Raw genomic sequence first — 20961 nt, forward strand, 5'->3', positions numbered from 1 at the left:
TTGTGGATGGTATATACAATACTTAGCATGGAATATAGAGAGCATGCGTGAGTCTTACTCTATGAGGTTGGGTGCTGTGAAGTAGTGCTTTATATTTGCAAAACAGCTGAGCTTTAATTTCAAGCTCCCATCCTATGGGTTTGGTAGGGCTCCCTGACCTGACTCTCTTCCCTTCATGCCTTGGGGGAACCTCCTCCTGTTTCAATTGCTAGAGAGGGCAAAGGTCTGCTCTTCCACCTTTCCCACTAGCTTCTGGTCAAGATCTCTTTCTCTTGCTAACCCACCTCTTTTTCTTTCTTTTGAAAACACCCTTGGCTATGGTTCTGGGGAAGCAAAAGAGCAGAAAGGCTGGTAGGTTATCTCTGCCTTCTCTTCAATCTGTTTCACCTAAATAAAACTCAGGCAGGTAGTTATTTCAGGGATGACAGAGGACCATGGTGGGGGTTGGTTCGTCTCTCAGAATGCCATCCTGCACAAACATGTCAGGAAGGCTGGTCTGGAAGGTGACCCTCAGGGATACTAGCAGTGTCCAGACATTGGATTTGTGTCAAAGTCAAGGCCAGGCACATGTGGATTATGAGATAAACTACTGCAGAGTAACAAGAATAGTAAATAAGAGTGACAGTTATTGAACACTTGTTCCGTGCCAAGCATTGAAATGGTTTTAAATTACGACATCTCAAAACTCCAGAGCCTGGGCCCTAATTCAATGCCACCTTACCTGTAAGAACCTGATCGTAAACCCACTCAGTAGCAACTGGCCCTGAGTGCTTTGCTCCGGGAAGCAGGGAAATAATTCTGATAAGAGTCTAAGTGACAATCTGGGCTCCATGAAACCATACGCACTGTGTGAGTTTAAGCTTACCAGTGCAGGGCTGGGGAGATGGCTCAGCGGTTAAGAGCACTGACCACTCTTCCAGAGGTTGTGAGTTCAATTCCCAGCAACCACATGGTGGCTCACAACCATCTGTAATGGGATCTAATGCCCTCTTCTGGTGTGTCTGAAGAGAGTGACAGTGTAGTCACATAAAATAAATAGATAAATCTTTAAAAAAATAAGATTACCAATGCAAAGATTGGTTTATGGGGGCTGGGTTACAACTCAGAAGTAGAGTGCTATCTTAACATGTATGAAGCCCCGAGTTCAAGCCAGGCAGTTCAGGGTGGGGGTGATAGGATGGGGAGGTAGGGAGTTGGGGTTGGGGCTATGGGAGCAAAGGGTGGTGGTGGTGTCATTTTACCACCTGTGGGGGAGGTCAGAGCTGTTCTGGGTCTCCTTGCCATTGAGGGTTTGCATGGTTGGTCAATTTATTGTGGCCCTTAACATACTGCTCTTGTATGCTAACACATGCTAACATGCTTATTTCATATGTGTGCGCACTGTCCTTTCATGTTTCTCTGAGGACTCCGAAGACTTACATCTCTTAGGTTCTGAGCAGCATTGGATCGACCCAACATCTCCCGAGCGCCACTATGTGCCAAGTCTCTCTGTTCTATGTGCTACACATAGGCAAGCTCACCTTTTTCCTCTCAACAACTCCCTTGTCACTGTTGGAGAAACCAAGGTGCCAGGCACGGTAATAAATAACTTGCTCAAGCGGTTATTGAGTGACCAAGCTGGGGTACAACCTCAGGTCACTTGGCCCCCAGAGATTTCAAGCTTAGCTTCTCGCCTCTGTAGCCTCTAATAGCAGAGATAGCTTTGAAGAATAAACCTGAGAAATGAGTGATATTTCTCAGTTTTGCACATGGCTTGGAAGGTTTAGCAGTTGCATAAGGCCATTGAGACATGATAGAGAGTGTTAGCAAGCTGTGGTATTTAGGGGTAAATGTCAGACATGATACCAGAACTCTGGGGCTCCCTTGGCTATGTTGCCTATGGGCCTTCAGTCTTGAGCAAGTCACTTCATGAGCCTTACTTTTCTTACCAGTCAAGTAGAGAGTTGCTGGGAAGGGACCATGAGAATATCACAGTGCCTTGTAAAATGGAAAGTACCACTTAAATTCCAGGTAAGAAAGTTATCACATTGTCATCATTAAGAGTAAGGGATGTGCCTTTTGTCTGGTGAGGCTGTAGTGGTTTTGGACACTCTCTGAGTTCATCATACTACCCAAGGACAGGTGACAAGAAGAAAGATCCTGGAATGATGGCCGAAGAGGTCAAAGACCCAGTAAACAAATCTCAGGGAAAAGCCAAAAGCAGCACAAAGGCAAAGCTCGTGACAAACTCAACGTCCTTGCCCTTTTTAACAAAGCTATGTATGACAAACTGTAAGGAAGTTCCCAGCTATAAGCTTATTTCTTCAGCTGTGGTCTCTGAGAGACTCAATATCCATGGTTCCGTGGCCAGGGCAACCTTTCAGGAGTTACTTAATAAAGGATGTGTCAAGCACTGAGTCCAAGTAATCTACAGCAGAAACAGAAAGGGTGGAGATGTCCCAGCTTCTGGTGAAGATGCACAAACAGATTCAACCAACTCTACTTTAAAATAAAACTCTGCTTTAAAAAAAAAGATTTATTTATTTTATGTATATGAGCAAACTGTAGCTGTCTTCAGATACACCAGAAGAGGGTGTCAGATATCATTACAGATGGTTGTGAGCCACCATGTGGTTGCTGGTATTTGAACTCAGGACCTTTGGAAGAACAGTCAGTGCTCTTAACTGTTGAGCCATCTCTCCAGCCCCAAAACTCTGTTTTAAGAAGAGTGAAGAATGTGGGTATGTGTATGGAGGGCTGAAGATAAGAGCACTTGTTGTTCTTATAGGCAACCTGAGTTTAGTTCCCAGAACCCACAGGCTCATAGCCATCCATTTTTACTTAGAGGTAGTATCCTCTGAGCATATCACTCACTCCTGAATTCAGAACTTGTACTAGAGACTTGACTATTGAAACTCAGGTCAGTGTCTTAACCTAGCTGCAAGGGAGTCAGGACATATGCATTTTTCTAGCTTCTACCTTGGCGAGAGAGAACTTCCATGAAGAGGTGTCACAGATTTAGGTTGCCATAGATGACAGATATGTTTTATACTGGACTAGCTTCTAACATGTTTAACCCCAAGATCAAGCCATTCTTGGGAATGGCTCTAAGAGAAATGTACTCTGTTGGCTCCTGGCTCAATTGTGAGGAACTGTGAAAATTGTACTTGTATCTCTAGCCAACTCTGGATGCCAAAATGGATCTTGCTCCCTGGACAGAGGACATGGGTTGTGGTGGCATTACATGTATCAAGAAGTCACTCTGGAGTATCAACATGCAGGTGAGAAGTCCAAATCAGACTTCATTATGAGGGAGAGTGAGTGGGGTAGCTCTTGTTTTGAACCTGTCTGTCACTGGTTTTGTCTGTCTTTGCTGTCACCATTTCTGTCAGCATTTAAGCATACATAGGCTTTGGAAGTGGTGGCCAACAAACACCAAAGTGGCCATCCATGATGCATGCATGGGTCATCCTTGTCACAGTAATAAAGTCCCTATCAGAACTCCCAATGGGTGACTGGCAGGTACAGGTATGCTGGAGGCAGAATGCTGGGAGAGCTGCAGGCGTAATGAAGGAATACATAATACATCGAATAGAACGAGCTAACAGGAAGCAAGTGATAGGCGAGCCAACACCACCTGCCCACCCTGCCGCAGAATGAGAGAGGAACGTGGGCTTCTAAAAACCCTCCCAGGGGGACGATTTACCTCATTATTCCAGAGACATGGATGATAAAAGTGAGATGCTTGTGGAGTCGAGGCTGAAGTTCCTGACTCCAGGTGGGATGAGGGTCTCCAAGGGACTAGTTTGGTGTTCCCTTCTAAGTGAGAGGAGAATCCATGTGCAACATCCATTCTGGATTGGGATCTCTAAGGGACAAGTTGTGTGTTATGTAACCCAGCACCCTAGGGCTCCCAGGTTGACAAAAACTTCTCAGGCTGTCTTGAGATAAGACTCCCTGATGGTTTTCCAGGCTGTGGGGGAGGGTCCAGCACTAAGATGTAGAGGACAGAAGGAAGGCGAAAGGGATCCTCCTAGGGTATTCCCAACAAGGGATGGCTCCATTAAGACTTAAGGCCGGGGCTAGAGAGATGGTTCAGTGGTTAAGAGCACTGACTGCTCTTCCAGAGGTCATGAGTTCAATTCCCAGCAACCACATGGTGGCTCACAACCATCTGTAATGGGATCTGATGCCCTCCTCTGGTGTGTCTGAAGGCAGTTACAGTGTACTTATAACAAACAAACAAACAAACAAACAAATCTTTTAAAAAATCCTAAGGCCAAGTTAGCTGGCTCAGGGTGAAGGACAGGGGCAACAGGTTACTTCACTGCGGCTGCTGCAATGAAGGGTAACAGAGAGAACAGCTTCACAGTGTCTGAAGTCAAGTATCTGCAGACACCAGTTCTTTCTGAAGATGCACAGGAAGGACCTGTTCCAGGCCTCTCCGTGTTTTGGAGTTTCCTTGGCTTGTGGTGGCATGCCGCCAGTCTTCACACAGTGTTCTTTCCATGTGTGTCTGTGTCCAAATCTCCCCTTTTTATAGACACACCATATCGGATAAGAAAGGAGAGCACCCCACTCCAGGATGCCCTTAACAACTACAATGGTCTTATTTCCAAATAAGGGCTCATTCTGAGGTCATGGACGTTGAGAATTCGCATGTGAGTTTCAGGGGACACAATTCAACGCCAGCCCATGGGCGTCATGGGCTTGGCTTTAGGAAAGCAACTCACATGTCCTGTTTCTGCATAGCTGACACCCAGTGCTGACATCTTTGTAAACACGGATGACTGTGAGAAGTCTGGAATAAATGGCCGGGGCTCAGACAGCCATCATCTGCAATCCACCAAGGATGCCCAAACTTGTGGGTAACCTTCTTCCTAGGTGAACCTCTATGGGGGATCACGCCTTCCTGCATCCCCATGTTCTCAGACAAAGGAATAATACTTCCCTAGGATGGTTAGTGTAAATTGTCAACGTGATGACATCTAGAATCACCTCAGAGGTGGGCCATGCCTATCTGGGATTCTCTGGATTGATATGGATAAACTGGCTTTTTGTTTGTTCCGTTGATAGGGTTTTGTTGTTGTTTTTTGAGACAGGGTTTTAATATGTAGCGCTGGCTGGCTGGAACTCAGTGTGTAGACCAGGTTTTGCCTTGAACCCCTAGAGACTACTCAGCCTTTTTCGTTTGTTTTTGTTTTTCGAGACAGGGTTTCTCTGTGTAGCCCTGGCTGTCCTGGAACTCACTCTGTAGACCAGGCTGGCCTCGAACTCAGAAATCCGCCTGCCTCTGCCTCCAAAGTGTGGATATTAAAGGCGTGTGCCACCACTGCCAGGCTCTCAGCCTTTTAAGCGATGGAATTAAAGCCGGGTACCTCCATGCCCAGCTCTCAGAAGATCCATCTTAGTTGTGGCAGGATCATTTCTCTGGCCTGGGGATCCTGAACTGTTTGAACTGATTGTAGATGGGATGCGACCAGCTGCTTCAAGCAATCCCCAGGGCTCTGTGTGTACACTCTTCCCTTGGGTAGGGCTGAGATCTCGCAGCGCAGGGGTCAGAGCAGCTTCTACTTTGTACATGCTTCTCTCCCCTCCTTCCCACCCCACCTTCTGCTGACCCCCAGTTCTTCTCCCTTTGTTTGTTCTAAGGTGTAGGGGTCTGGCTTAAACGGACTGTCATTCAGGGCTTTTATGAGCATGGGTTATTCTAGATGCCCAGTTTCAGAGACTCAGAGAACACTGGGGGTGGGGGGTGGGGGTGTCCAGGTGCCCTTTGCGAACATCTCTCTGACCTTGGAAAGTGAGATAGGTCCTCCACGGTTGGAGGAGCAGGGGCGGGATTCGGGTGGAGGAACAGTGAGAGCTTAGCCACAGGATTTTAGAGTGGTTGGCCCAATTGGAATGCCCCTGTTTCAGCTGCCTCTGGCTACTGATGGGTAGATAATGTGCCAAGGTCAAATGGTGGGTGGCGCCCAGCGCCAGAAGCCAGCCTTTGAAGGGCATCAGTTGAGCTGAGGCTGGAGGTGTTGAGGGCAATGGCTTTCAGGGGTCTCTGATCTCGTGTCCAAGCTGGAGAGGCTTGTATGTGCGAAGAGGGTCTCCTCCAGGGCTCCTGAGGGAAAGGGAGGGGTGGCTAAAAGCAAGGTGGAGGAGTGTGTTTGAGGGATTGTGGGAATTTAGGGCCGTGCACCCGCCCCTCCTCCCCCCCCCCCGCAATGCGTGGGGCGCCTGGAGAGGGGTCTTGCGGGCAGGTGGGATCCTGCGGGGACCCGAGCGCGGGGCCCACGCTGGCCTGGTCGGGGTAAGTCAGGGATCGTCCACTCCCATTGTGCGGCCGGGCGGCGGCGGGCTGGCACAGCCGAGCGCTAGGAGGTGGAGCCGTGGACTGCAGGCTCCGGCGCCTGCGTCCGCCTGGCCGGGCTCTGCGCGGCGAGAGGCCGGACGGGAACCCGGCAGCCGCGCCCCGGAGCTTGCGGGGAGGGACATGGGGCGCGGCGGCTCTCCCAAGCCCCGCAGGTTCCGGAGCCCGGAGGTACTTAAGGGCAAGGCGTGGGCGCCGGGCCGGGTAGGGACAGCGGACTAACATGGACCGGGTTGGGCCTCGGAAGGGAGAGCGGGCTGGGCACCGGGATGGAGCACCCCGGAGGGGGCCCACCAGCGCAATTTCTGACCCCGCCCTCCTTCCTCAAGGCTCCCCAAGAGGTCTCTGCAGCGCCCCCTTCTTCTCACCCAGGGTTTGGGTCCCATAGTGATTGAGAGACTCCTAAGTCTTCAGTCTTCAGCCCTGCCATGGCTAATGGGGTGATCCCGCCGCCCGGGGGCGCCTCCCCCCTACCCCAGGTGACTGATGCGTGGGGGTGGGGTGGGGGAGGAGGGGCAGGATGGGCGGGGTGTCCTCTGGATGACCCTGGGACCACCAGATCCAGATGTAGAGCTGTATTGGTAGTGTAGAGGAATAGGGGGTCTTCGGTATTTCATGCACTTGTGGCTGGTGCTCCCACAACCTGGGGGGAAGCCCTCAGAGGGTGTTTTGGGGATGTTGATGCAGGCAAGGGTGAAGGTGTTGGGAAGGCCCTTGAAGTATGGAGTTGGGGTTGGGTGGGGAGTGTTCATGAACTAGGGGTCCTTAGGAGAGGCTATCTGGCCTGCAGGTCCGGGTGCCCTTGGAGGAGCCCCCTCTGGGTCCAGATGTAGAAGAGGAAGATGATGACTTGGGCAAGACCTTGGCTGTGAGCAGGTTTGGGGACCTCATCAGCAAGACCCCGGCCTGGGACCCCGAGAAGCCTAGCCGCAGCTACAGCGAGCGGGACTTTGAGTGTGGGTAGCCTGGGGACCCCTAGCACCCCAGCCTTCACCACCATCACCTTCATCGCCACCATTACTGCGCTCACCTCCGGCTTGATCACTCAGTGTCATCCTGTGCTGGACGCTGTGCTGGGCCACCATGCCATGTTAAGTCATCCTGCCTCTCATACCATCATCACCTTGTTCACCTGTCAGGGGAGATGTAGGGGAGATGCGCCTGAGGTCTCTCTCAGTGACCTTCATCGTGCACTGGGTCCCACTCACCCTCTGCCCCACTGTGTTTCCTGATGTGTCTTCCCTCAGCTTCTCTCTTTCTTCGGTACCACATCTCCCGACTCCCCTTTGCGACTTTCTCTCTATGTCACTCTTGTCCCCACTCCACCTGGCCTCACCAATGACAGGAGCAGGGATGCATAGTTGGGAGGGGTGTCCTGGCTCTAGAAGAAAGACTGGGGGTGCCTTTGTTTTAGATCTCACGCTAGAATAAGGTGTGAACTCCTTGTGGGGGAAGCCCCACTCTGCTTCAGGGGTCTCAACCCACTCTCCTGCACCTCCAGTTCACCGGCACACATCCCACCACACCCATCACCCGCTCTCAGCCCGCCTGCCTCCACCCCACAAGCTTCGGCGACCGCCCCCCACCTCTGCTCGGCACACCAGGAGGAAGAGGAAGAAAGAGAAAACCTCTGCTCCCCCATCAGAAGGGACACCCCCTATCCAGGAGGAGGGGGGAGCTGGAGCAGAAGAGGAGGAGGAGGAAGAAGAGGAAGAAGAGGGAGAGTCTGAGGCAGAGCCTGTGGAGCCTCTACCCCCAGGTCCCCCACAGAAAGCAAAGGTAGGGTCTCCTCATGGACAGAGGGCTGGCTGGTCAAGACCTGATGTGACCGAGGTGGCTCCTGAGTGATGAGTCTGTCCATGTATGTCCACAGTTCTCCATTGGAAGTGATGAAGATGACAGCCCAGGCCTTCCTGTCAAGGCTCCCTGTGCCAAGGCCTTGCCTTCTGTGGGCCTGCAGTCTGACCAGAGCCCCCAGCGCTCCGGCAGGTACTAGTCCCAGCTCCCTGGACCCAGCCCTCACTGAGCAGAACCCACTGCAATCCAGAGCAGGTGGCCCAAGTCCCTGACACTTGCCTGATTCCTAACCCTGAGTAGTGTCTGTAGGTATGACCCGGAAAGCCGAGAGAGTGAGGAGAGTCTCATCCGACTCCATGGTTTACAAGTGGGAGGAGGGAGCAAGAGGGGAGAAGAGAGAGTAGAGCCAAGAGGCCAAGAGTCCTCTAGGCCTGAGGTGTTGGTGAAGAGAGAGGGGTACAGGTAGACAAGCTGAGCCAGCGAGTGGGAAGGAATGAGCATGCTGGGAAAGGAGGCCTCTGTATTCACTCTTGTTCTCGAGGCTGGGGAGGGGGGCGTGTATAAGAGCTCATTAGTTCAGCAGCTCCTTGCCTCTCTCCATCAAACCTAAAGCCTCATAACTTCCTCAGCTCCCCCAGTCCCCGGGCCCGGGCTTCCCGAATCTCCACAGAGAAGAGCCGGCCCTGGAGTCCATCAGCCAGCTATGACCTGCGGGAGCGATTGTGCCCAGGCAGTGCCCTGGGCAACCCTGGGCCAGAGCAGCGGGTGCCCACTGACGAGGCGGAGGCTCAAATGTTGGGTTCTGCCGATCTGGACGACATGAAGAGTGAGTGAGACCCCGTGGCGGGACCTTGAAGAGGGTGTCCCCACCTAGTCCTTTCCATAGTAGCCCCGTGGCAGAGAGAGCTTCATCTGACTAAGCCACCGCTCTTCCAGAGCTGTTTTCCTTAGTGTCACTCGGGAGTGCTCTCTGAGTCACCTATTGCATAAATCGACCCCCTTGGAGGAAGGCTCTCCTGAGATCTCTTCCTTTGTAAACGCCATGTTAACCCACCTGCCTGGAGGCTGAGGGCTGAGCTGCCATTCCTGGCCTCACCTCTTCCCAAGCCAGGCCTGCAGCTGCCCTCACTCCTTCCTACCACCCTTGCCCTGGCCTGGCTGTGATCTCGGCACATTCCTTCCATCTTATCAGTGCCTGGTTTTGGTGCCACCTGTCATCACCCACGGGGCTCTGTGCCCAGGCAAGGGGCATCGCTGGTCTCCTGCCCTCCTCCTCCTCCTAAGATTCACAGGGTGTGGGCGGGGGCAGAGGTGGGGGGAGTTAGGGCTTTGAGCTCAATACGTCATGGAAAGTTGCCAGGGCCTGAGGACAGGGACAGGAACAATCCGATGGTAGCGGCAGTGGGGGGTCATCGGGAGGGTGTATTTACAGATCTAGGGTGGGGGCTGATAACGACAGGATCAGACTTGGGGGACGAGGAGAATTGGAAGCAGGAAACCTTACCACATCCAGCTCTGTGTGGGCAAAGGCAGCTCCGGCAGGGGCTCCCAATTCTTGGGACAGCCAGGGCTGAGTGAGGCCTTGGCCACCAGGGGAATGACAAGCCCGCTGGACAAGGTCATGGAGCCCAATGGGACTCTGAGTCCTAAGCCCGGGGACACTGAAGACCAAGGCCCTGGGAGGAATCCAAGCCCCAGCGCTGGTGACTTAGTGGCCTCAGAGGATTTGGAAATGTTTGTACTGGACTTTGAAGACTATGGCCTATGGGAGCCCATGAGGGGCCACCCGAGCCCCCTGGCAGGGGTAGCTGCTTGTGAGTAACTAGGCAGCTAGCCTCTCTCCAGCTGTTCGTCTGGGCAGGGCAGGTGGGAAGATGACCAAGCAACCCTTCATAAGCTTGTTTGATAGGCACTAGTGGGGCTGGGATTCGGGTGCTGTGGATATGAAAGTGTTGGGAGCTAGGTGTCTAGAGACAAGCATTTGGACCCATGGCCCCACAGGTTGTGGCCAGGACTTCAGGGTATGGATAGGACTGAAGGCTTAAGTGGGATCTGCCTTTTGTTGTGACTTGGCCAGTGCTACAATGTTGCTCTGTACTGTGCCTTTCCTCTTCTGAGACTGTTTCCACATCTGTGAAATGGCCACCTGGAGAATGTGTGTGGGATTACAGCCAGGTGGACCTGGTGGGTACAAAAGGGGCCTGGAGCATGTGGGCCATGACCTTGAGATGGATCCTTGGGGCCCACGTCTACCTTGCCCACAGGTCATCGGCTGGAGGATAACCCCGGGGTGCGGCGACACTTGGTGAAGAAACCATCCCGGATACAGGGTGGGAGAGGCAGCCCCAGTGGCCTGGCGCCCATCTTGCGCAGGAAAAAGAAGAAGAAGAAGCTGGATCGGAGGCCTCATGAGGTATTTAGCCCGAGGGTGTCTGCTTTGGGGATCCAGTGTTTCTCCTTTGTGACAGTCCCAACTCTGACAGCCTCTGAGCCCTCACCTTGATACCTATTGCAGGTGTTCGTGGAGCTGAATGAGCTGATGTTGGACCGGAGCCAGGAGCCACACTGGCGGGAGACAGCACGCTGGATCAAGTTCGAGGAGGATGTGGAGGAGGAGACGGAGCGCTGGGGGAAGCCTCACGTTGCTTCGCTCTCCTTCCGTAGCCTGCTGGAACTTAGGAGGACCATTGCCCAGGGTAGGGCTCCTTGGGCTGGCAACTTCTCCCTGCTGTAGCGCCATCTGTGTTGGGCTGCCCAGTGAGTTGAGACCACTCTGGGAATTCCGAGGGGCAGGACTATGCATTGCACCTGCACTCTTAGGCCGTGACTCACTCCCATTGCTTGGCCCCCATTGTCATATGCATCCCCAGATGCCTGTAAGACGTGTATCTGCTGTTAGTGCATTGGCCCTCAGCTCAGTTTGCACATTTGCCTGCCTTTGGGCAGCAAGGCAGTGGGGGGTGGTCTCCCCTCTGGCCGGGCGGCTCCTTCCCTCACTGTGTCCTAGGAGCGGCTCTCCTGGACCTGGAACAGACCACCCTGCCGGGTATCGCTCACCTTGTGGTGGAGACCATGATTGTATCTGACCAGATCCGGCCTGAGGACAGGGCTAGTGTTCTGAGGACTCTACTCCTGAAACACAGGTGTGAGGGGCTGGGGATGAGGGCTCTGTCTGCTTCCGCTGTCCTAGGGCCATTGTCTCTTCTGAGGGGGTCTCAACCTGAGCTTGCGTTACTCAATATGATGGGAGCTTATTCCCCTTCTGTCTTCTTACAGCCTTAACCAATAAAAAGCTGTCACATTAAGAAGGGCTGTGGCTGTTGTCCCTCACTTCTCACCTCCTTGTGATCCCAGTCTAACAATGTACCTCGCCAATGTACCTTGCCCCCTTCTTTAGCCATCCCAACGATGACAAGGACAGTGGCTTTTTCCCCCGAAATCCGTCAAGCTCCAGTGTGAACTCAGTCTTGGGGAATCACCACCCAACTCCTAGTCATGGCCCTGATGGTGCGGTCCCCACCATGGCTGATGACCAAGGAGAGCCAGCCCCGTTGTGGCCACATGACCCTGATGCTAAGGAGGTTAGTGTACCTTGCCCGGCCTGAGCCTGGGAACTTAGAAGATGCCCAGTTTAGTTGAGATCGGGAAGGCTGGATGCCTGGCACCGCGACAAGCATGCTGTGTGTCTGTGGGTGGTGCACACGAGGGCTCCCTGTGCTGATGATACAGGATTTTGGTGTGGTGATGTGCCTGACCCATTGGAGCCATTCAGCTGATAAGGCTGAGGTGGGGTGGGGCATTGAGGAGAGGGCAGGGTCCTCTTAAGAGAGGAAGCAGGGCTGGGACGAGGGCTGGGAGGGCCTGCGTGGCGTCTAGGCTGGGTCCCAGCCCTATTCCAGTTCTGCGTCCTCAGAAGCCCCTCCACATGCCTGGGGGAGACGGTCACCGAGGGAAAAGCCTGAAACTGCTGGAGAAGATCCCGGAGGACGCCGAGGCCACTGTCGTGCTTGTGGGTGAGGAGGGCCGGGTGCTGGAGGCAGGGCATGCTGAATGTCTATTATGGTCTGTGCCCCTGAGCTTCTAGAGGAAGCTACTGAGTCCTATCTTCTTCATTCCCAGTTTCCTGCCATATTGGACTATGGGTAGTTTAATATATAGCACCACTGTAAGAATTAGGGGGGAATGCAATCCTTATGAGACACTCTTACTTTCCACCTCTTGGTGACTGCTATGTGGATATAAACACGTAAGCGAACAGGGTACTTGAGATCTGAGGTTTCTTTCGCAGTATCCAACGGCCCCACTGTACAGAAGAACCCAGGTCTCCCTCCCAGAGCCTGCTTTGACTGTCTCCCTGTCCATCACGGGTTTTGTCTTCCTCAGGCTGCGTGCCTTTCTTGGAGCAGCCGGCGGCAGCTTTTGTGCGGCTCAGCGAGGCTGTTCTCTTGGAGTCTGTGCTGGAGGTCCCCGTGCCTGTTCGCTTCCTCTTTGTGATGCTGGGGCCCAGCCATACCAGCACTGACTATCACGAATTAGGGCGCTCCATTGCCACACTCATGTCTGACAAGGTTGGTTCTGTAACCTGGGATGGCTTCTTTAGGCCTGTCTCCTGGCTCCTGCTTGTTCCCTAGCTGTCTGTCTCTGGAGTGGAGTTGGCAAGCTGTTAGCTCAGGGTAGAAAACGGAAACCTAGGCTGTGCACGGAAAAGGTGGTAACACAGTAGTAGAGTCCCAGACACAATGTCTTGGATGTAGTAGGAAATGTGGACTGTCCCCCTGTCCTGTGCTGATGGTGCTGACCGTGGCTGGCCTTAGACAGAACGGTCTCCTCGCTTGGGTGATGTTTGGGATGTAGGCCCTGCCTAGTCAGAGATGTTCTGAAATCCTTTCCTAGACTGGCCTGGTGCATATGGCTATCTGTCTTCTCCACCCTATCTCTGTGACCCAATATGACCTCTCTGAAGTCTCCTTCCTGGGCTCTCTCGGCCCATCCTTGAGAGCCATTCCCTCTCCCCAGCTCTTTCACGAGGCTGCCTATCAGGCAGATGACCGGCAGGACCTTTTGGGTGCCATCAGCGAGTTTTTGGATGGTAGCATTGTGATTCCCCCGTCGGAGGTGGAGGGCCGAGACCTACTACGTTCGGTGGCTGCCTTCCAGCGAGAGCTGCTGAGGAAGCGGCGGGAGCGGGAACAGACCAAGGTGGAGATGACCACCCGGGGGGGCTATGCGGCCCCTGGCAAAGGTCAGACCCCAGCCCACTCCTGCCTCTCCGAGTCCTGTACGCTTTTGCCATCACCGCCCCTAGTGCTGTGTGGAACGCAGCCAGGGCCTCCAGACAGGATGGAGTGGCCTGAGTTTCATCAGAATCTTTCCCGTTTCCCCAGAGCTGTCTTTGGAGATGGGGGGCTCCGAGGCAACCTCTGAAGACGATCCCCTGCAGCGGACAGGCTCAGTGTTTGGGGGGCTAGTGCGAGATGTGAAGCGCCGTTACCCGCACTACCCCAGTGACCTGCGGGATGCTCTGCACTCCCAGTGTGTGGCTGCTGTGCTCTTTATCTATTTCGCGGCCCTCAGTCCTGCTATCACCTTTGGGGGGCTTTTAGGTGAGGCTCTCGGGGTCACTGTCGGGGGTTTGGATGGCACCCATAGGGGTCTCTGGCTCATATCACTTAGAGGGTCGATGGACAGCGGGGGATAGGAAAGCTGAAACTCCCTTAGGGAGCTACAGGGCCTGAGGACTCCAGTGATCCATTTGGGGTGGGGTGGGGTTTAAAATGAGGGTGTAAAGGCAGGATCCCTGTAGGCCTTGTCTGTTGTTCTGGGAGCTAGCTGCTCCACACTTGCTGGAGAGCCAGATGAGGAAGGGGCAGAACAGGAAAAGCCAGGCTATGACTCTCTTACCAACCCCTTTCCACCCCAGGAGAGAAAACAGAGGGGCTCATGGGCGTGTCAGAGCTGATTGTGTCCACGGCTGTGCTTGGGGTCCTTTTCTCTCTGCTCGGGGCCCAGCCGCTGCTCGTGGTAGGCTTCTCTGGGCCTCTGCTGGTCTTTGAAGAAGCTTTCTTCAAGGTAAAGCCTGTCCTCTTATCCTAGGCACTGCCCCTCCTTCCTGCCCTTTGTCAGCCCCTTATCTGAGTGTCCAGGAACTGGGTCTCTGTATCCTCCCTTCTTATCCTTGGAGTCTACTCCTGTTCATCCCACAGGTACAAATCTCAGGGAGGATGGCCCACCTGTAGGTAACCAACCTCCTTACTATCTCTAGTTCTGCCGAGCTCAGGACCTGGAGTACCTCACCGGTCGAGTGTGGGTGGGCCTCTGGCTGGTGGTCTTCGTCCTGGCCCTGGTGGCTGCGGAGGGCAGCTTCCTTGTCCGCTACATCTCGCCATTCACCCAGGAGATCTTTGCTTTCCTCATCTCGCTAATTTTCATCTATGAGACGTTTCACAAGCTCTACAAGGTGTGGTGGTGTCCAAGATGGTGGGTGGGTAGGAATATGGTGGAGGTGGTACCTGCCCTAAGGAGGCGTGGAGCTTGCTGACAGCAAGACGTGGGGAGAGGGGCTGTGTGTGTGTGTGTGTGTGTGTGTGTGTGTATGTTTGTTGGGAGGTTAAGGGATGTCAGGGATCAGGGCTGGGTTTGTCATCTGCCTGTGGAGAGTGAGGCATCCTCTTTCCTACACATAGGTGTTCACAGAGCATCCTCTGCTGCCATTCTACCCACCGGATGAGGCCCTGGAGACTGGCTTGGAACTGAATAGTAGTGCCCTGCCCCCCACAGAGGGACCACCAGGCCCGAGGAACCAACCCAACACAGCTCTGCTGTCCCTCATTCTCATGCTGGGGACGTTCCTCATTGCCTTCTTCTTGCGCAAGTTCAGGAACAGCCGCTTCCTGGGGGGCAAGGTACTCGGTTCCCCTTGACTCCTGTTGTCCCTGATAGGCTCAGGTCCCGAGAGAGTCTTCCTCCCTTCTTGGCCAATGCGGTGGCCCAACAACCCCCCTACCCCGACAAGACAAGAGTGTCTCTCAGCTGCGGCTGGCACTCAGGGGCTGGCACCTTGAGGGACACACCTTAGAGTATTTCTGGCCCTAGCTTGGTCCCAGAAAGGGTTGTGGGAGGGGGTGTCTCCTGTCCCTTAGCCCCTTGCTTCCAACCTGGCTGTCCTCGGCAGGCTCGGCGCATCATCGGGGATTTTGGCATTCCCATCTCCATCCTGGTGATGGTCCTTGTGGATTATTCTATCACAGACACCTACACACAGGTGAGTTTGCCCCATCTGCTGTGGCCACTTAAATTCCACTAGCCCCAGGATCTGGAGCGGGGTAGCAGCCCAGTTCTCTTAGTCAAGTGGCAAGATGTTGGGCCACACCAGAGGCTGCTGTGAGGTTTGACCCAGGGGCGACCCAGGTCATCTAACTGTGTATGATCCCAAGTGGCAGGAATTTGGAATAAATGTGAGCTGGTGTAGAGGGCCAGGTCTCTACAACAGCAGGTCTCCTGACAGCTTTGGAGCTGGGGGGTGGGGTGGGGGGGAATTGCTATGCCCTCTGCCGGCTCCTGGAATAGTGACTTTGGAGAATGAAAGTGAGTTTCAGCAGCTCCCGAGAGTTCTGGGAACTCTGGTAGGAACAGCTGCAATGTAAACCTCATCTATGGGCAGCCTCTGGCTCTGACCCATGTCTTCCTTCCTGCCATGCAGAAGCTGACGGTGCCTACAGGGCTCTCAGTGACTTCCCCTCATAAGCGCACATGGTTCATCCCACCCTTGGGCAGTGCCCGCCCCTTCCCACCATGGATGATGGTGGCTGCTGCTGTCCCCGCGCTCTTGGTCCTCATCCTCATATTCATGGAGACACAGATCACTGCGTGAGAGGGCTGGAGAGGGAGGGAGATGGACGGGTGGCTTGGCTTCAGGGTTAAGGCACCGGTACCTTATCTGTCTAGTGATGCCTTGTGGTAGGCTGTGAGGAGTTTGTTGGGATCTGGCGTGAGTGAGGGATGGGGAGGAGGAGGAGAAAGAGGAGGAGAGGAGGAAGAAGGGAAAAGGAGGGGGAGGAGGAGGAGGAGGATGGGGAGCTAGAGCAACAGGCTGGAACAGGTGTGGGCATGTGGCCCCAGGCATGGTTCTCCTATGGGGGAGGGTTTGACCTGGTGCTTCTTGCTATCACCCCTGGCAGGGTGGCACTTGGAAGTTCTCAGAATTCTGTCAGGGTGTTCTGTCACCCAGCGATGCTCACACATTTCTCATTTTGGTTAAACCAAAATAACACGGTCTGATCTGGCATCTGGCTTTTGTGGTGCTTTAAATGTTCGCAGCATGAGAATTTGGCTCAGGTTTACTGGAGTGTGAGAACTTTAATTTGGGAATGTGAAAGAGGAATCTGGCAGGTCCGGGGAGAGCTGTCGTCTTCAGTGCTCCCCTCCCCACAAGCCTTGGGTGAATGGTGTGTGTGCCAGTGGCAGGTCTGCCTGCTAGCTAGCTCCTTCTCCTTCAATCCGCACAGGCTCATTGTCAGCCAGAAGGCACGGAGGCTACTCAAGGGCTCCGGCTTCCATCTTGACCTGCTTTTGATTGGCTCTTTGGGCGGCCTCTGTGGCTTGTTCGGCTTGCCCTGGCTCACAGCTGCCACTGTGCGCTCTGTCACTCATGTCAACGCGTTGACGGTAATGCGGACTGCCATTGCGCCCGGTGACAAGCCCCAGATCCAGGAGGTGCGGGAGCAGCGGGTCACCGGGGTGCTCATTGCCAGCCTCGTGGGTGAGCACTGGAATCTCCCCATAGATTTGCTTTCTTGGGCCCAGTGGCTTGAGCTGGGCTTGACCCTCCTGAATCTGCAGGTGCAGTATGCTTAGCCCACCCCCTAGGTCTCCAGCCAGTCTCCTCACACTGGGAACTCTTCCCTGCTTCCCCTTTGTCCTGATCCACCTCTGTCAAGAAGGCCCAGATTGCTCAGATAAGCAAATCCCTTACCAGGCCCTTTGTCTGGGCAGGGCAGGGGCCAGGGGTAGGCAGATCTGTGTTACCTCCCCCAGGCCTGTCTATCGTCATGGGAGCTGTGTTGCGCCGGATCCCATTGGCTGTACTCTTCGGGATTTTCCTGTACATGGGCGTCACATCACTGTCTGGTATCCAATTGTCCCAACGTCTGCTGCTCATTTTCATGCCAGCAAAGCACCATCCTGAGCAGCCCTACGTGACCAAGGTCAGGCCCAGATGCATGGAGTTGGGGACATGGTTGAGTTGATGGGAGTGGGTCTGGAGGGACTCCTTGGCTAGGGATGAGCAGAAGGAAGATAAAGATAACTGGGACCCAGAGAGCCATGTTCCCCAAGGAGTGGGTGGGGCCTGAATGGCCATGGTGTAATGAGACTAAGCCTGTACCCCAGGTGAAGACATGGCGGATGCACCTGTTCACCTGCATCCAGCTGGGCTGCATTGCACTTCTCTGGGTGGTCAAGTCAACGGCGGCCTCGCTGGCCTTTCCTTTCCTGCTCTTGCTCACGGTGCCTCTGAGGCGTTGCCTTTTGCCCCGGCTCTTCCAGGACAGGGAGCTGCAGGCGGTAAGGGCTGACGGCTTGGGGTGGCTGGGGGGTTGGGAAGATTAAGGCGGTTGGGGTGGGCACTGATTTAGATACCTGGCTTCCTGCTGGTTTGTGAACTGGGGAAAGTTACTGCATGCTCGGAAGTGCTGTTTTCACTGGTCTAGTGGGCTTGTTGTGTCTACCGAAGAGCTGGTGGGAGAGTTAACTACGAATCCAGGTAAAGCTGCTGATATGAGGCTTTAAGAACAAGACAGGCCTGCTGTGGACAGTTGTGCTTAAACAAAGTACCTGGCTGCAGGCTGCGTATGGATGGGATAGCACAGACATCAGTCTTGGGCCCTGTTTCTGTCAGCTATAGCAAAGGACATCTTTTTGCTCTTCTTAAATTTTTTCATGTTTCCTCTCTCTCTCTCTCTCTCTCTCTCTCTCTCTCTCTCTCTCTCTCTCTCTCTTCCTTCTCCTCCTCCTCTTCCTTCTTCAGCATTTTTGCTTGTTTTTGTTTTCCAAGACAGGGTTTTTCTGTGTAGCCCTGCCTGGCTGACCTGGAACTCGGTCTGTAGACCAGGCTGGCTTCAAGCTCACAGAGCTCCACCTGCCTTTGCCTTCTGCTGGGATCAAAGGCGTGCACTACCACACCTGGCTTTTTAAAATGTAGTTTATGTGTATGTGCTGAGGTTCTCTCTCTGCCACGTGGGTCCTGGGAATTGAAGCTGGGCCATCAAGTTTGGTGGCAAGCACCTTTATCTGCTGAGTCACCTCACAGTCCGAATTTTGCAATTCTTTCAGCTCAGATATGGGGCACAGAGGCGCCAGGATCCCAGGATCCTAAGCATACGCATCCTGTGTCACTGTTGGTATTGTACTAGTCCATTTGGGCATTCTGGGTGATTTGGAAATGAAGGTTTGAGGCAGGGAAGTACTTCAAGCTGGGGTCCTGGAGAGAGAATAGGTGTTGAGAAGAGGATGTAAGGAACAGGAGAAACGTTTGTCTGTCCCCCTGCCTTTCCCAACCCCGTGCTCTCTTCTGCAGCTGGACTCTGAAGATGCGGAGCCGAACTTTGACGAGGATGGTCAGGACGAGTACAACGAGCTGCACATGCCTGTGTGACCTGCAGGATGGTGCCCCTCCGAGACCCCACCTTGGCGATTCACAGACCCTAGGAACCCAGCACCAGGGCCAGGCATTCCTCAGACCCAGGGATGTGCCTGGAGTCACTGCCCATGCCAGGCCAGTGGCCCCTTGACTTTCACAGCCCAGACGGCACCGGCTTTGAAGTCATTACAACACACTCCGTGTCTTGTGTCTGCCTCATTTTCTTGGTGCCGCTTGTGGCTTGTCAGGCCACATTTACCTACCTGAAGTGTTACCAGGGCCATCCAAACTGGAAGAGATTTGAAGCAGGGGACAGAGAGGGCTTGAGGGGAGGGGTAGATTCAAGACTACTGAAAATCCAAGCTGGGTTTTGCTGTTCCCTTCTTTAGCTCCCTTCAGTATAGCAGAAGAACAGAAAGTTCAAGGTCTACTGAGGGTCACATGCCCATTAATCTAGCCCTGGAGGGGATAAGGAGGCACTGCTTCCCTTTAGCCACCAGGGAAATCAGGGTGACTTCAGTCCTGTGGGGCTACAAAGCTGCACGGGAAATGCATCTGGGAAGCAGAGGTAGCGGCTCAGCCCCTTAGACGCCAGGATGGCGCGGGGTTGGGGGCCCGCTGGACCATTTTAGATCCTTCTGGCTTAAGTGGGAAGGGTTCTAGGATTCCTGAAGCCACTCCTTGTGCAACAGTCTGTTTTGCCAGAAATAACCTAGGAGGCCTTGAGGGGGGTGGAAACAGGACCCGTTGCGTCACAGTTGCTAGGTAACCAGCTGTCTGGAGCCTGCCGGCCGTGTGTAGCCCTCTGGTGGTGGTTTTTGCGCACTGTAGGCTCTGTCGGCAGAGCAAGGGGAAGGCTGCCACCTGGCGGATCCGATTTAATCCCAGGTTTCATTTAAGCGGGTTCCAAAGGATTCTGGGAGGTTCATGGAGGTCTGCGGCACCAAGCATCCAGGGTTAATGATGCCTTGGCATCACATAATCCTTTCCCTCTGGAGCTGGTTCTGCATTCCTATCTTTATCCGATTTGACCTCTCCTTTTCTGCCATGGTTCAGGCCTACAGCTGGCGCCTGGGGCAGGCAGGGGACACAGAGATGTTTGCTGTTTTCCTAAGTCAGAGCAGAACCGAGACAACAGTAACCGGGCTATCATCACGTTTTAAGCATTTCATCCCAGCTGCCCACCCATCTTTGCTCTCTGATGCTGTCATGCCTTTGACTGGCTCGTCTAGCCTATTTGAACACAAAAGACTTGGTAGATGGGCCATGCCAAGGTTGAATGTAAAATTACTCTGCCAGGGATCAAAACAAAGGTCAGATGTAAAGCCTAGATCACAGGCAGGCGTGGAGCAGGTCTCACAGAGGGTCCGACCTTATCACAGTTAGGCTTGGCCGACAGGCTTCTGGGAGAGCCTGGAATCCTTTCTGGGTATTGGCTGCTGGCTTGCTCTTCTGTTGTGGGGATTCCTTTACAACTCCATGAAGGAGCCTGCTTTTCCCAGGAGCCCTCTCCTGCAAGTGAGAAGAGGATCCACGTGGAGATCTTAGTCGGGGTTAGTAGCAGGTGATATCCAGTGAAGTGAGGAGACTCTCTGGCCTCAGAACAAAAGGTGAGAACAATATGAAAGTTGAGTCGGGTTGCCATAACAACCAATATGAAATGGATAACACGAGGATACTGGAGCTATAGGGGATGGGCTGAAGTTTAGGAGGAACCTCGCAGAAGATGCAATTCTGGGGTGGGGCCCTGGGCAGGGCTTTTTCCACAGCTCTAAATGTCACCAGGAAGGGTGCTGCTAGGGAGCGGAGTGGAGACTAGGATGATTCTGTAAGAGACAGGATGTCGAGACCATGACATACATCCAGGCTTGGGCCTGGGTGACTAGACTGAATGTCATTAGAGGACATTTGGAATTTATCCCAAAGTCCCATGTTTCAACTGACCATTCCTTGACTGAGCCTTTGGCGCCATATCCTCTCAAGGGCCTGGGACCTTTGAGAACATTAAAAAAAAAAAAAAAAAAAAAGCATAGCGGGACATCAGTAGAGAGGTGTTCTGTTCCTATGGCATAGCTTGAGGGGGAATGGGTATTATAAGGCAGGTGTTCTGGAGTATGCCCCCCCCAAAAAAAAACCAGCTGCCATGATCAGATGAGTTGTACCTGCTTGCAAGAAACCAACAGGA

At 53.7% G+C, this 20961-nt stretch overlaps 1 protein-coding gene and 1 pseudogene across 14 annotated transcripts; both read left to right on the forward strand.

Moving 5' to 3' along the window:
- The first annotated feature begins 1177 nt into the window (after positions 1-1177).
- On the forward strand, positions 1178-2492 carry Gm15183 (annotated as a pseudogene).
- Positions 2493-5944: 3452 nt separating this feature from the next.
- Positions 5945-19332, forward strand: Slc4a3 (solute carrier family 4 (anion exchanger), member 3). 14 transcript variants are annotated; one of them, XM_006496450.4, is made up of 23 exons: positions 5945-6063; positions 6673-6822; positions 7134-7299; positions 7845-8122; positions 8217-8332; positions 8770-8966; positions 10405-10553; positions 10656-10836; positions 11148-11283; positions 11538-11721; positions 12054-12153; positions 12524-12708; positions 13157-13382; positions 13525-13743; positions 14061-14209; positions 14403-14597; positions 14824-15042; positions 15312-15401; positions 15840-16006; positions 16645-16898; positions 17174-17343; positions 17528-17701; positions 18714-18984. In XM_006496450.4, the coding sequence occupies exons 2-23, from the start codon at positions 6772-6774 to the stop codon at positions 18789-18791; spliced, it is 3684 nt and encodes a 1227-aa protein (XP_006496513.1). In that variant the 5' UTR covers positions 5945-6063; positions 6673-6771; the 3' UTR covers positions 18792-18984. The 14 variants fall into 14 exon arrangements, with proteins under 14 accessions (XP_006496513.1, XP_006496516.1, NP_033234.2 ...); XM_006496453.3 differs by having other exon boundaries at positions 5962-6063; positions 6716-6822; NM_009208.3 differs by lacking the exon at positions 5945-6063 and adding an exon at positions 6167-6283 and having other exon boundaries at positions 18714-19332.
- The last annotated feature ends 1629 nt before the right edge of the window (positions 19333-20961 follow it).

Source organism: Mus musculus, chromosome 1, assembly GCF_000001635.26.
Source record: "Mus musculus strain C57BL/6J chromosome 1, GRCm38.p6 C57BL/6J".
Taxonomy (NCBI): Eukaryota; Metazoa; Chordata; class Mammalia; order Rodentia; family Muridae; genus Mus; species Mus musculus.

Coding starts and splice junctions, on each gene's coding strand:
- Slc4a3 (XM_006496450.4), top strand. CDS start 6,772: ATGGCTAATGGGGTGATCCCGCCGCCCGGGGGCGCCTCCCCCCTACCC. Junction 6,823..7,133: donor GCGCCTCCCCCCTACCCCAG/GTGACTGATGCG, acceptor TCTGGCCTGCAG/GTCCGGGTGCCCTTGGAGGA. Junction 12,154..12,523: donor GGCCACTGTCGTGCTTGTGG/GTGAGGAGGGCC, acceptor TGTCTTCCTCAG/GCTGCGTGCCTTTCTTGGAG.